This window comes from Centroberyx gerrardi, chromosome 8 (genome assembly GCF_048128805.1).
Source record: "Centroberyx gerrardi isolate f3 chromosome 8, fCenGer3.hap1.cur.20231027, whole genome shotgun sequence".
NCBI lineage: Eukaryota > Metazoa > Chordata > Actinopteri > Beryciformes > Berycidae > Centroberyx > Centroberyx gerrardi.
The window spans coordinates 16,081,925-16,095,528 of NC_136004.1; the positions used below are offsets into that span (position 1 = coordinate 16,081,925).

At 40.3% G+C, this 13,604-nt stretch overlaps 2 protein-coding genes across 3 annotated transcripts; one reads left to right on the forward strand and one right to left on the reverse strand.

Moving 5' to 3' along the window:
* Window positions 1–75: 75 nt before the first annotated feature.
* On the reverse strand, window positions 76–3,396 carry cenph (centromere protein H). Its single transcript, XM_071899791.2, has 10 exons — window positions 3,188–3,396; window positions 2,189–2,368; window positions 1,926–1,981; window positions 1,791–1,836; window positions 1,614–1,682; window positions 1,433–1,489; window positions 1,117–1,180; window positions 680–731; window positions 340–500; window positions 76–239 (listed from the first exon to the last, which is right to left on the reverse strand). Exons 2-10 carry the CDS (start codon window positions 2,308–2,310, stop codon window positions 147–149), a joined length of 720 nt encoding a protein of 239 aa, XP_071755892.1. The 5' UTR covers window positions 2,311–2,368; window positions 3,188–3,396; the 3' UTR covers window positions 76–146.
* A 770-nt stretch (window positions 3,397–4,166) lies between these two features.
* LOC139912034 (betaine--homocysteine S-methyltransferase 1-like) lies at window positions 4,167–9,627 on the forward strand. Of its 2 annotated transcripts, none has more exons than XM_071899720.2 (8): window positions 4,167–4,238; window positions 6,223–6,355; window positions 6,626–6,738; window positions 7,160–7,351; window positions 7,447–7,594; window positions 7,675–7,857; window positions 8,328–8,556; window positions 8,802–9,627. In XM_071899720.2, the coding sequence occupies exons 1-8, from the start codon at window positions 4,212–4,214 to the stop codon at window positions 8,884–8,886; spliced, it is 1,110 nt and encodes a 369-aa protein (XP_071755821.1). In that variant the 5' UTR covers window positions 4,167–4,211; the 3' UTR covers window positions 8,887–9,627. The 2 variants fall into 2 exon arrangements, with proteins under 2 accessions (XP_071755821.1, XP_071755822.1); XM_071899721.2 differs by having other exon boundaries at window positions 4,171–4,209.
* The last annotated feature ends 3,977 nt before the right edge of the window (window positions 9,628–13,604 follow it).

Below are 13,604 nucleotides of genomic sequence, written 5' to 3' on the forward strand. Positions count from 1 at the left end.
AATGTCCCGCATCGCCCTCTAGTGGCATTCAAAGCAAAACTACACCCGCATGCCCTACAAAAATAAATCACAGAAAAAGTTGTATTGGGTTTATTGATTACTTATAATACAGATACACATAAATATAAGATTAGTCAATTTCTTCTCTAGTCCGAGATGGGAAGTTCCTCCAGCGTCATGGCAATGGCTCGGACTTTGGGATCGTCCAGCCAGTTCATTTTACAGGCCAAGAGGATGCCCTGAGGAAACACACTGACATTAATACACCAGCTGCTAATTTAACGATATGCACTACTCATTAGGACATTGTATGCTCTGTAAGATTCCTGTATAATTTACCCTCAGGACGTCCTGTGTCATAATGGCCATCTTCCTGTATTTCTCCAGGTTAGCCTGGCCTTTCTGGAGGGCAGCTTTGTACTTCTCCATATCCGGGTGCTCTTTCTTGTACATCAACTCGTCCATCTCTTTCATTTTCTCATGCGTGAGCCGCTTCAGCTCTACAGAAAAAAGTGATTAGTGACATGTTGAGTCATGGTAAAAACCCCACTATCTGTCTTTTGAGTTCTCTCCTCTCACTATGTGTTCACTAACTGTTGACAGTGCCTTGTTTTCAGCTGAGCATCTCAAATACTTTTTTTTTGGGTAAACCATAAACCATAGAATGGTGGTGACATACCAAGCCTCTTCTTCTGTGTCTCTGTGATTTGATCCTCAAGTTCTCTTGATTCCTGTTGACAAGAGGGAATCAGGTATGGAACTAAATTATATTTCAATTTGACAGAATTTTTTTTTTTTTTTTTTTTAATTCACACATCAGTTTGTGTTAATAAGCGGACAACCTCGCAAAGAGACATTAACTGTCTGCCATAGGAATCAATTCCCCCTCCCCAAATCTCATCATCAATAATTGCAAACAGGCAACAAGCAAAATCTGCATCCTTGGACAAGAAGACAAACGGTCTATTCCATACAGCAGACACCCTGTTAATTTAAGTCACGTCAAGACAAAGTTCTGAAACTATTCAATAAACATAAATCCATTTTAAATAATTAAATATCAATGCAGAGAAACACTGAACCAATGTGCACACAATGGATGATGAGGCTGCTTACTTGCTGAAGGTGTTTTATACGTGAACAAAGGGCCATGCAGCGATCACTCACTGCTTTCATTGTACTGTAGAAAAAAACAAAAACATAAGTGTTATAATTGCAGTATTTACATTGTGGTATTCCTGTTGTGGTGCTATATGTGGTGCTTACAAAAGTGGTACATCTTTGGAAACTTGTGGAATCTAATTAGGTTAATGATTTTTTACTACACTGGTGATAAGGATAACCCATTTCATTTATATGTTAAAAAGGAACACTTTCTTTTTAACTAAACACATGCATGACAGTTGTTTCAATCTACTGGGAGTTGACTTACTCAGAATCTGGATCATTCTGTTCCAGCTTTTCTGCGATAGTGTGCCACATCTGCATTCTGTAAGGTACAAGTCAAAACACTGATGTGACTGTCACCAAATCAATGTTCATGCTTTTATACTGAAGGTTAGAAAGTTACAGAGATGGAAACTTGTTAACGAATCCCTCGGTTTGATATCTACCTGTGCAGAGTCATCGTCCTGTTAAAATGAATCGTCTTTGCTTCCTCCAACTCACTGACATAATCAGGCCTGTGACATTTTCAAAGAAAAAAATGCATGTTAACAGTGTAAATAGGAAATTAACTTTAAAATTAATTACAATTTTAGAATACTGTTAGGCCAATTTTACACACTCACAACTCTCTCTCTGCTTCAGATTTGCTGCATGATCGTTTGCTTTTTCCTGTTATAGGAAATTTGACATTGATTATAAAGCTGTACTTGTACAAAAATACAGTGTGAGGGAATGCATTTATGCACATAATTACGTACCTGCACGGAGCTGTACTGCCAACTCAAAGCACTGGTTGGACATCTGCTCTTTTATTCTGAAAAGAAAAAAGAAATTTCAGGTTTGAAAAGTTTCTATTCAATTATCTCTTTCAGTTGTGGCAGGGAGAAATGGGTTTTCACTGATATGAGCATGACACCATTAGATGAGAAGTGACTCTAAACCAAAGCTGTGTGTTGGGGGTGTGATTCGTCAACTCAGAGACTGCATAATAAACGGGTTAATGCAGGTGTGGGACGAGAACCTCAGCATGTCTGTAGGTGAGGTGTCCTTCTGTCCGCTGGAGCCCTCAGGAGCTGGACGATCCTTCAGCACCACGGCCTCCACCGTGAGGCCGAGGTTTCCCACGTCGTCAGATGGGTCCATGTCCAGTCTGATGGGACACAACACCCCACAACCAAAGAGCGAGGCTGCTTCACATCAGCTGGGATCAATCCAGGAGAAAAAAACAACATTTGACCAATTTAGCATCGTTTACCTGCAACGACTAAATTACAGTTCTTATGCAACTACAGCCTTGTCTCCACTGCCATGTTACAACCTAGGCAGAGCCGATCACAGGCTGTGAGATCAACCATAAAGGTCATGGTGCAGCAGCCTGCTCAAAATTAATGCAGTAAATTGATTTCTAATGTGCTAAATAAATAAGCAGGAGGATAACAGTGAAGAACAAAGACAGCGCTCAAAGTAATGTTACAGTTAATTGAGATTACTTGGTTAATCATAAAAGCCAGGGTGAACACAGCTAACAGAAATAACGCACAGGAACCAATAAACTAGCCTTGTATAGACTATTACTCTCCTATGAAAGACTAGTACAGTGATTCCCAAGGGAAGTTGTAGGAGGTCCAAAGCAACAAGACAAATAGTTTGATTTCGCCAGTATTGTTAGCCTAAATATTGCAGATGAATCTACCAACAGTGTAGACAAATATACATTTATGCACTGTAATCTCTAGCCAGACGAAATTCTTCCAGATGGGGGGTAAGTGTGACAGATGGTGCACTAAGTTAACACATATCTATATGGGTTGTTTTGCATTAAAAACATAGAAATCCCAGTAGTTCAGGGAGTCAATACTGAACTGATTCTACGCCTATATGCGTATAGCTATATGTTGGATCAGCTTATCGTTAAGCTAAACGTTAGCTAGTTACATCCAAAAACCAAGCAAGCAGATGAGACCAGCCAAACCAACCATTCTGTCACACAAACGAACAGGCTTGGGATAAAATGTCTTACCTTAATTTAGGTTAAACGAGACAGCAGCAGCAGTGATACTCCCCCGCATCTAATGACGTTACGTTACGTTGTAAACAAGGCTGTCTGACGGTTACACTTTACGTTAGCCACATTACCTGGTGAATTAACTAGCGACTTTTTATAATAATTATATAGCAATTTCCTGCAGCTGGCACAAACAATATATTGTTTATTCAGAAACGGCACTGCAATTGGCCACTGTATGAAAATCCCTGCAGTTACGACTCTTTCATTGGTTTAAATTTACGCCTTTCAGATCAAAAACCCGCCAGGAAGTGACACCATAAAAGAAGAAGAAGACTAGCCTACAATAATCATGTTGTCCCACACAGATAATGCAGCGCCCCCTTCAGGCCAACAGCGACAACCATTGAAATGTGTTTTATGAGGGAAACAAAAAGGTCTGGAGGAGAAACTTATTTCTCTTCATGGTTTGTCATGATGATACACGCACGTGCAAAATTTCGCGACTCAAACAAGCCAGAAGAGTAGAGTTATGATGTTATATGTCAGATCTCAGTAGCAACTTTACATAATATTTGAGCTGTAAAGTAAATTACTTTGACATGCTGTATGCTGTAGTTGCCTGCAGGTCGTGTGCTTCTGGTTTTATCTTTACCAATGAGCAAATTGAAGTGATTTATATCGCTGGATATCAGTGAGCAACTGAGTAGCAGATGTTTAATACCTATATGGCTTTAGAATTTAGAGAAGGTTTTTAAGCTTTGAGACAATTGAGAGGTGGATTGTGCAAAAGGGGCTTCAACTCAATACCAGGAAGATATCCCTGATATTTTGTTCATACAGTGTAGTGATGCTGGATTGTTCTGCTCCGTCGTTTACATAACTATTAACAAAGACAGTGAGGAATCCCATTGGATGGAGCTCTGATGAAAACACCCTTCTCTTCTCCGGGGGATTTACTGTCCGGTGAATTCCTCTCTCCATTCCTGTTTGGCAAACCGGCTGAGAGGTTGTCTGCGATGGAGAGCACAAGAAGGGTATGTCAAAGAAAGATACTGAAAATCATGTAAGTCTCTCTCTCTTGGTGGTTTTGTGTATGCATGCAACCTTGCCTCTCATTTGTAGCTCTGAGACTTGTTGTTGTTTGTGTACACAATTCTTGATTAAACTGTCCAAGATATTAACAAATTTTAAGACAACTCCTAACTGCAATAGTAACCCATAATGTGCTAATGCCAGCAGTTATGTGAAAGTGGGTGTCATTTAAAAAAGAGAGAGAAAGAAAGAAAGAAAGAAAGAAAGAAGGTGGATATCTCATTTTGGAACAAAACTCTTCATGTGAATTCTGATTTATTGTGTCATTTTTGCTTTAGTGTTTTGTATCACAAATATATAAGAATCTAAAACTAAAACCTTGAGAAGATAAGGACTTTTTTAGAATGAAGGGTCTCAACCTGTCCGACCTGTGAGGCAACTTACACCTGCCTGTCCACAGAGGAGCTATAAGTACACTGACGTCTACTCAAGTAGAAGTGCAAATACTCTAATCTAAGAATCTAAAAATAAAAAATACTAAAAATAATAAAAAAGTACCATTTCAAATACTTTACTCAACCAAACTATAAAAGTACATGGTCTTAAATTTACTTAAATAGTCGTCTAAAAAGGCATTTCTAATGTACTAAACTGGTTTTCTGTAATGATTTCTGAATAGTAACAAGTCTGTTCTGAAAATGTAGTGAGTAGAAAGTATAGATTTTTATTTTGAAATTAGTGAGTAAAAGTAAAAAGTCTTAAGTGAAAGAAAAACTCAGTACACTCAAGTACAGATACTTGAAAATCTTACTTAAGAACAGTAACAAAGTACTTTTACTTTGTTAAGTACAACTGAAGTATACTGAACAAAAATATAAATGCAACACTTTTGGTTTTGCTCCCATTTTTCATGAGTTGAAATAAAAGATCTAAGACTTTTTCTATGCACACAAAAGGCTTATTTCTCTCAAATTTTGTTCACAAATTCGTTTAAATCCGTGTTAGTGAGCACTTCTCCTTTGCCAAGATAATCCATCCACCTGACAGGTGTGGCATATCAAGATGCTGATTAAACAGCATGATTATTGCACAGGTGTGCCTTGGGCTGGTCACAATAAAAGGCCACTCTAAAATGTGCAGTTTTATCTTGAAAAAAGACATTTATTAGGCACTGAACTATGGATCTCACATGACTAGGGCTACAGATATGCATTTTTTGAAAACCAGTCAGTATCTGGTGTGACCATCAGTTGATCAGGTTGTTGACTGTGGCCTGTGGAGTGTCGGTCCACTCCTCTTCAATGGCTGTGTGAAGTTGCTGGATATTGGCAGGAATTGGAACACGCTGTCGTACACGCCGATCCAGAGCATCCCAAACATGCTCAATGAGTGACAAGTCTGGTGAGTATGCAGGCCGTGCAAGAACTGGGATGTTTTCAGCTTCCAGGAATTGTGTACAGATCCTTGCAACATGGGGCCGTGCATTATCATGCTGCAACATGAGCTCTGGTGGACATTCCTGCAGTCAGCATGCAAATTGCACGCTCCCTCAAAACTTGCGACATCTGTGGCGTTGTGTTGTGTGATAAAACTGCACATTTTAGAGTGGCCTTTTATTGTGACCAGCCCAAGGCACACCTGTGCAATAATCATGCTGTTTAATCAGCATCTTGATATGCCACACCTGTCAGGTGGATGGATTATCTTGGCAAAGGAGAAGTGCTCACTAACACGGATTTAAACAAATTTGTGAACAAAATTTGAGAGAAATAAGCCTTTTGTGTGCATAGAAAAAGTCTTAGATCTTTTATTTCAACTCATGAAAAATGGGAGCAAAAACAAAAGTGTTGCGTTTATTTTTGTTCAGTATACAACATCAACTGATCTCTGCACTTAGCATGCCTTTAACCTGGAGGGACATCTGTATGTGCCTGTTTGAGCATGTGCGCTGTTTACAATTACACGCTCAATTTACAATAGAGCGTGTGTGTGTGTGTGTGTGTGTGTGTGTACAGGGTATCTTGGAACGGCTGAATGCTGGAGAGGTGGTTGTAGGCGATGGAGGCTATGTGATGCAACTGGAGCGACGTGGCTACGTGAAGGCAGGACACTGGACACCCGAGTCTGCTGTGGAACACCCTGAAGCCGGTACAACACACACACACACAGCATACACATTACAATGATAATGCAGGGAGGGCAGCACTAGGAGAGATACCACAAGCTCTTGAGTTAGTGTGTTATGATAGTGTGTGTGTGCATGTGAAGGGTGTTTCACCAGTGTGACTATTAACTACTAACAAAGCTGTTCATTATCTTCTCTCTGCTTTTGAGAGCGATCTTAATACTAAATGACAGTTTTATATCTGTCTGTTAACTCTCTCTCTCTTTCTCTCTCTCTCTCTCTCTCTCTCTCAGTGCGACAGCTACACAGGGAGTTCCTGAGGGCCGGAGCCGACGTGATTCAGACATTCACCTTCTACAGCAGTGAGGACAAGCTGGAGATGAGCGGCAATGTCACCAACATCACCGTCAGTTGTCATCCTTGTTGTTGAAGGGATTTTGGATATGAAGGGTTTCATTCCAAAATGCTATATATATGAATTTTGGAAAACTTTTGTTACCTGAAATTCATCAGGCAACATGTGAAAACCAAATGATTTCATCCTCAAAAAATGAACTATTTTATAAGCAGATGACTTCTAACTTCAATATGACTAACTTCCATAATGTGCTTAAGATTCATGCCAGCAGTCAATATGGGACTTTTTTTTTTTAAATGATAGATATCTAATTTTGGAACGAAACTCTTCTTATTTTGTATGGTCAGTGGTACAAAAACTCAGGAATCAAATTAGAAAATCTGATAGTCATCATCCTGTTTACCATAAATCATGAAAAACATCTACACATGGGTCTGATATCCCTCCAATCTGTTCCCGTCTGATCTAGGGAACCCAAATCAACGAGGCAGCCTGTGACCTGGCCAGAGAGGTGGCCAACGAGGGCGGTGCGCTGGTGGCGGGGGCCGTGTCCCAGACCCCCTGCTACCTGAAGAGCCACAGCGAGACGGACGTCAAGGCCATCTTTAAGAAACAGATGGACAACTTCCTCAAGAAGGACATTGATTTCTTAATGGTGGAGGTATGAGCATGAGCAGCAGCACCCCAAGAGGAAGCAGTCTACAGCTTTCTGTCCCAAGTGAAGGTTTAATTATTGAATGCACATTTCTCCTGCAGTTCTTTGAGCATGTGGAAGAGGCGGTGTGGGCGGTGGAGGTGCTGAAGACCAGCGGGAAACCGGTCGGTGCGACACTCTGCATTTCCCCTCAGGGAGACATGCATGGAGTCCCACCTGGAGAATGCGCTGTCAGGCTGGCCAAGGCCGGTACGCTGGCTTTCTATGACTACATGTTCATTTAATCATGTGGTAGTTGTATCTGCTGATTACAGTGTGTGTGTGCACAGGAGCTGACATAGTTGGAATAAACTGCCACTTGGACCCTCTGACGTGTGTTCGTACGGTGAAGCTGATGAAGGAGGGGCTGGAGCAGGCCGGTCTCAAGGCCCACCTCATGGTCCAACCGCTGGGCTTTCACACTCCTGAGTGCAACCACACCGGATACGTCAGCCTGCCTGAGTTCCCCTTTGGTCAGCCTTTTGTAGATGTATTTCTTTTGTAGAGAATGAAGGAAAAAAATAATATTTCACTTAAAAATGGAGTAAAAGCCTGAATATTGTCAAATGAAATTATTCAAATGTCTCTAGTGGTGCATGAAGAGACAAAATAACTTGCAAAAAATGAGATCCGCTCTCACATACTTGGTGTGTGTGTTTATTCTTACACAACAAAATGAAAAAAATGGGGAAACTAAAAATTCCCCATAAGGCTTCATCAGGTCATGATGGAACATGCACATGACCGTCTTAAAGGGTAAAAATCTGCAATTAGGTGAGTAAGCAGGTGTCTGGAGTTTGATGTCCTGCCCATATAACACAGGAGCAGCTCTAGTATGTGAGCGCGGATCTCATTTTGTAAATTCACTTAGCATATGTGACGGTTAATGAAAACGATGAGTATAACAACGTGCCCAAGCTTAAATATATTCTTGTCCTTACAGCGCTGGAGACCAGAGCGATGACCCGCTGGGACATGCAGAAGTACGCCAGAGAGGCCTACAATGCTGGAATTCGCTACATAGGCGGCTGCTGTGGATTTGAGCCTTATCATATCAGAGCTATAGCAGAGGAGCTGGCCGCAGAGAGAGGGTTCCTCCCACCGGCTTCAGAGAAGCATGGACTCTGGGGTGCAGCTCTGGAGATGCACACTAAACCCTGGGTCAGAGCCAGGTGAGAGAGCAGGAATGCATCTGAGTGGAAATAGGAATCTGGTCTTATCAAGTTAGTCTGCTAAATCTGCATCAGATAGTTTAAGAAAACAGTGTAATGTCTTTTACACAAGATGGAATTGTGACAATTAATATTACAAAGGAGGCAAAATAAACATGGGGAAAGAAGTGAGAAAAGTGCATAATCATGCTGTGAAGATAAATTGGTTTGCAACCTACTGAACTACCAAACTTAATTTGTCCTAGGGCTCGTCGTGAATACTGGGAAAACCTTCTGCCTGCTTCTGGACGTCCCAAATGCCCTTCCATGGCCACTCCAGCCACTGAGTGAACGGGCAGCATCGGGACAGCTGGCATCAAACATGCATGATGCCCCACCAACCATGTTCTTTTCTTCTCATCTCATGCTCTTCGCCCCCTTCGAGGCATAAGGCATCAACGATTTTCCTCCACCTATCCCGGTCTTTAGCAGCTAGTTGCGCCTCGCCCCATGAGAGGCCCTACCAACATATAATCCTGTAATTACTATATGCTGTTGTTTTTATATGACTGACCAAATGAATGCTTTTCATAATGTAGCATCAAGAATTTCTGTCGAACAGCCATCTGATCATTTGGCCTAAGCCTTCTCTCTGTTTACAGAGAGAATCATGAAGTGCTTTGAGCTGTTGTAAAATTCAAATGACCATTTAGACTCCACAGGCTGTCTCATTGTCTTGACTGTAATACTGTGGTCTTCTGTGTAACATAGCAGTGTTAAAAGATTATCACTAAAAGATGTTTGAGATTGTAATGCCCAGCTGGGTCAACCACTTACTCATACCATGTACACACCATTGCTTTAGTTCAATAATTTCTGATCCAGTTATGTTGTCTAATTTCTCTCTTCTCCATTCCTTTTCATATTCTTCCACTAAATCTAACAACAAACATAAAACCAAAGGCAGCTTCCCTCTTTAATTTCATGTTCTCAATTAACACACTTACATCCTGATAGGTTCATCATATGACATTTATGTCTTTTTTGTTAGATTGTTGCAATCTGCTGCTATACATTGTCACATATTCAATAAACAACTCAAGCAATGTCTCTTCTCTTCATATCTGTGCAAGTTATCTTCATATTTCCAACAATGTTGTTTCTTAATTATTATGTTAAGAACTCTTTGACACTGCAGAGAGATATTAGGCTTAAAGTGGAGAGGAGCAAGCGAGTGAACTGGTTCAACTGATTTGCTGGAAACACAGCTACACTTACTTCCTTCTTTATATTCTGAGCACTATTTTGACCAATTGAGTGCGGTCATGGCTGGGACTGGTTACAAAGGCAGGCAGTGATTTTTTGGGGGGTCAAAGAAGTAAGTAAACTCCTTCAGTCTTGGCCCTGTGGTCAGATCAGGATCCAGCAATCTATGCAGATAGCGTGAAAGAATTAACATATGTCACCGCCAACCTGTGTGTGAGAAAGTTTATTGATTTGGTCATATGTACATATTTATGGGTGTGTGAAACATTACACATATGATTATGTGTATGTGTAGGTGTTTTTGGATGTGTGTGTTTACTATAAGCAATGTTGTGTGATTTTTGTATACTGAAAGCAAGAAGATGGTGATAGGCGATGGAGGCTAAGTGAAGGCACAGGGCTGGATATGTGAGGCTCAGGCAGATCTCTCTCTCTCTCTCTCTCTCTCTCTCTCACACACACACACACACACACACAAATGCACCTGCATTAACACACACAGACCATTGACGTGAGTGTTAATGAATCATTAACCATTAACCTAACAATACTCAAAATCAGGGGCAGTGGAAATGATGTTGCACATCCTAGTTATAAAAAAAAGGCAGGTTGGGAGTTATATAAGGTCAAGAAAAAGCTTGTTTCCATTTCACCTATAACTCTTACTGAAAATGTGAGTTTTTTTCTGTCACAGCACCCTGACTGTAATAGTTATTCATTCACCTTTACTTTTTCTCCCTCTGCTTCTCTCTTCTGCAGTGAAGACAATCTAGAGAGGGAGTGGTTCAAAAATCGCCATCAGTGTCGCACAGTGTTTAAAGGATGGCAGTTATTATCACAGATGAACTTCTATCCAAATAGGCCTGATGGTTATAATGTTGTCATGATTTTCAGGGTCCAGGGTCCCATTTTGTATAAAGTAGAAACTTGTTAATATATAATACATAATTTATATACAACCCATTCTTGACTAACATCTAAAGTTAATATGTCAAAGAAAACACCACAGATAACTTTCTGTGTTGCTTAGAGCAAATAAATTTGGTGTGAGTGCAGAAGATGGAACTAAACATTCAATAACTGATTGTCTTGATTTCACTTAGGTATGAAAGGAATTTCTGATAATATCCTCCCAATAAAGGTAATAGAGAAATCAATGTACATATGAATCAATTTCACATATCAGTCAATTATGTTGCCATGTGTATGGTGTTCGTACAAAATGGCACAAATGCAGATATAGGCCTATGTGTATTGTGTAGCCTACTTAAAAGGAATGTGTTAAATGTCAAATTACACTCTAATTGAATCTACTGTGCAAGTTTTTCAAGAAAGTCCTTGCTGCTGATCCATAAACAATTTAATGCTCAAAACAGAGATCGGTTCCTTCTGCTCCATGCAGCATATTTGTCTTATCAGCATTTCACAGGACAGAGTCTGGCCTCAAGCAACATAAGTAGACAAAAATCAATCAGGAGATCTGGAGAAATCTATCAGAATATATCAGGGAAAAAATATCTCAAGTGTTGATGTACCCATTGTACCTCACAAGATAAAAAAAAAACCCAAAACACCCTGTGGTAGTTCTGAGACCAGTACCACAGGCTACAGATTAAACCCTGTCCATGTTTCCACTATGGATTAGTTCATTGTCTTTGCCTCTGTTTCTCAGTGCGCTTAGAAATCTATCGTCTGAGCCTCTGTTACAAGAACCGACAATATATGAAAGCTACACACAGTTTTACACGCACTTTGAGACAGTATAAAGTTTATTTTTACAACATCTGAAAATTAAAAAGCAGAATTTTGAATTATTATGGGCTAGGTTATGTGAATATACTTAAAATTTGGATTCTTCAAAGGTGCCATGTGCCGTATTTGATAGTCAGATTTAAACAAATGAGGCCATCTACTCAAAGTACAGTCAGTTCATCAGCTGTGCTCTGGCTTGCTGGGTTGTATCCCCTGCAGTTCCTTTGATTTCATTTTTGGCTCACAGAAGTCTCATGAAACCAAGAGGAACAACTCACCTGGTTGTTGCTAGCTAGTGGCTCTGAGACACGGCTCAGCTAATGTTAGTCATAATTAACACTGCTAGTTCAAAGCAAAACTGTTTAAACTCCCTAATGACAAATGTATGCTATCTGTGAATACAGCCTGTTTGCTGCTGCGCTTTGGCAAAACTGGTCTTGTTCCTTCACTCGGCTTTGATTCAGCCGCCAAATCAATGAAGAGAGAAAAGGCAGGGGAAAATTAAAAAAAGACAAAGTGAGACTGTTGTTCCTGAGATAACATGGCAGAGCGGCAGGGATTAACTGGAAATGAGGACAGTGGGTCTACTATTACTGCTTCGCCACTAGGGGCTACCAAGATCCAAAATATTCCAAAACTTCATGGGTAATGAAGTACATCAGCGAGATATATTCATCATGTTTCCATGGCTGCTTGAAGGACCTGGGACAAACTTCACACTACAGGCTTAACTTATGAATGCGTATTAACTGATGAGTAAGGAATGAATATATCACCAACTATGTCAAACAAACAAAACAGAATCCTGTTTATCCCCTCTGGGCCCATCGTGGCCTGGGATCCAGGAGTCACTGCCATGGATTCAGAGCCGACTGTTGATATCATGTGTTGAGATCTGTCTGTGTGTTTACTGTATGTGAGAGTGAACAGAGACAGGCTCTATGCAGCGGGCAGGCTGCGCTGGGCGCTGCTGTTTGTTTACATGAGTGTCTGGCCGATGTGTTTCTTCCCTGTTGTTAGCCATGAGAAGCAGAGAGATGAATCATCCGCTGCTCATTCCTCTCTGTCTCTCTGGGGAACGGCCGCAACACAGCACTGCCATGAGGAACCTACTGGGCAAAACACACACACATACACATACATGTAACACACACGTACATAGGCATGGATATACATGTGCATGCATATATGAAAGCACACAGACACACAGATTTAAATGTGAGAGGATGGTGGACGGAAGAGGATGACAAGAGAATGACTGAAAAGTATGGAATGATGTTATCATTTTCTCACTAATATCAAAAAAACATCCATATTATTTTATGGAGTCATCAATTATCAATTAATCTAGTATTGAGTCTTGCAAATCAAGTCTCAGTCTCAGTCTGGCAAATCACCCCCAGAATGGGGTGAGGCAATTTCACTTGTTCCCAATGCAAATCAAGTTTAATAAACTTCAATTCAAGAATTCTCTTGAATCAAGATCTGCCTTATTTGGCCTTGTTTCAAGATATTGACACACTCAAGAACATTCCTGGAACAAATGAAACTGCTTTGGAAACAAATGAAATTTTTTTTTTGCTTAGATGGGATCGAAAAAGTAGTAGTAAGAGTAATTATGAGATTTACATTGTTGTTTCTGATATCTGGTCCTTCCTTTGTTAAACATGTGAAATGAGTGGGCTTTGATTTGGGGTTAGAGGGTTACAAGGTTAAGTTTAAGGTTATTTGTTTGTGTTTCTGTCTTTAGAGTGGACTCATTATACAGGTGCGTCTACATCCAGCCTTGTATACCTCTAACAAAGAAACTTCTCATGCTCCTGCACATTTTATCAATTTTGTTATCCAGTGTAGTATGATAGCGGATCTCAGAGTAGGAAAGTATTTTCTCTGAAGGAGACAGGAATATATTTTTCGTTATAGGGAACGAGATGAGAGGTTGCAAAGTAAAAAAAAAAATAGAAGAGAAGCTTCATTTGACTAATGCAGTGCTGAAGGCAAATTTATATTTAGCTTGTTGACTTTCATACTGCAAATTAGTAATAATTAGC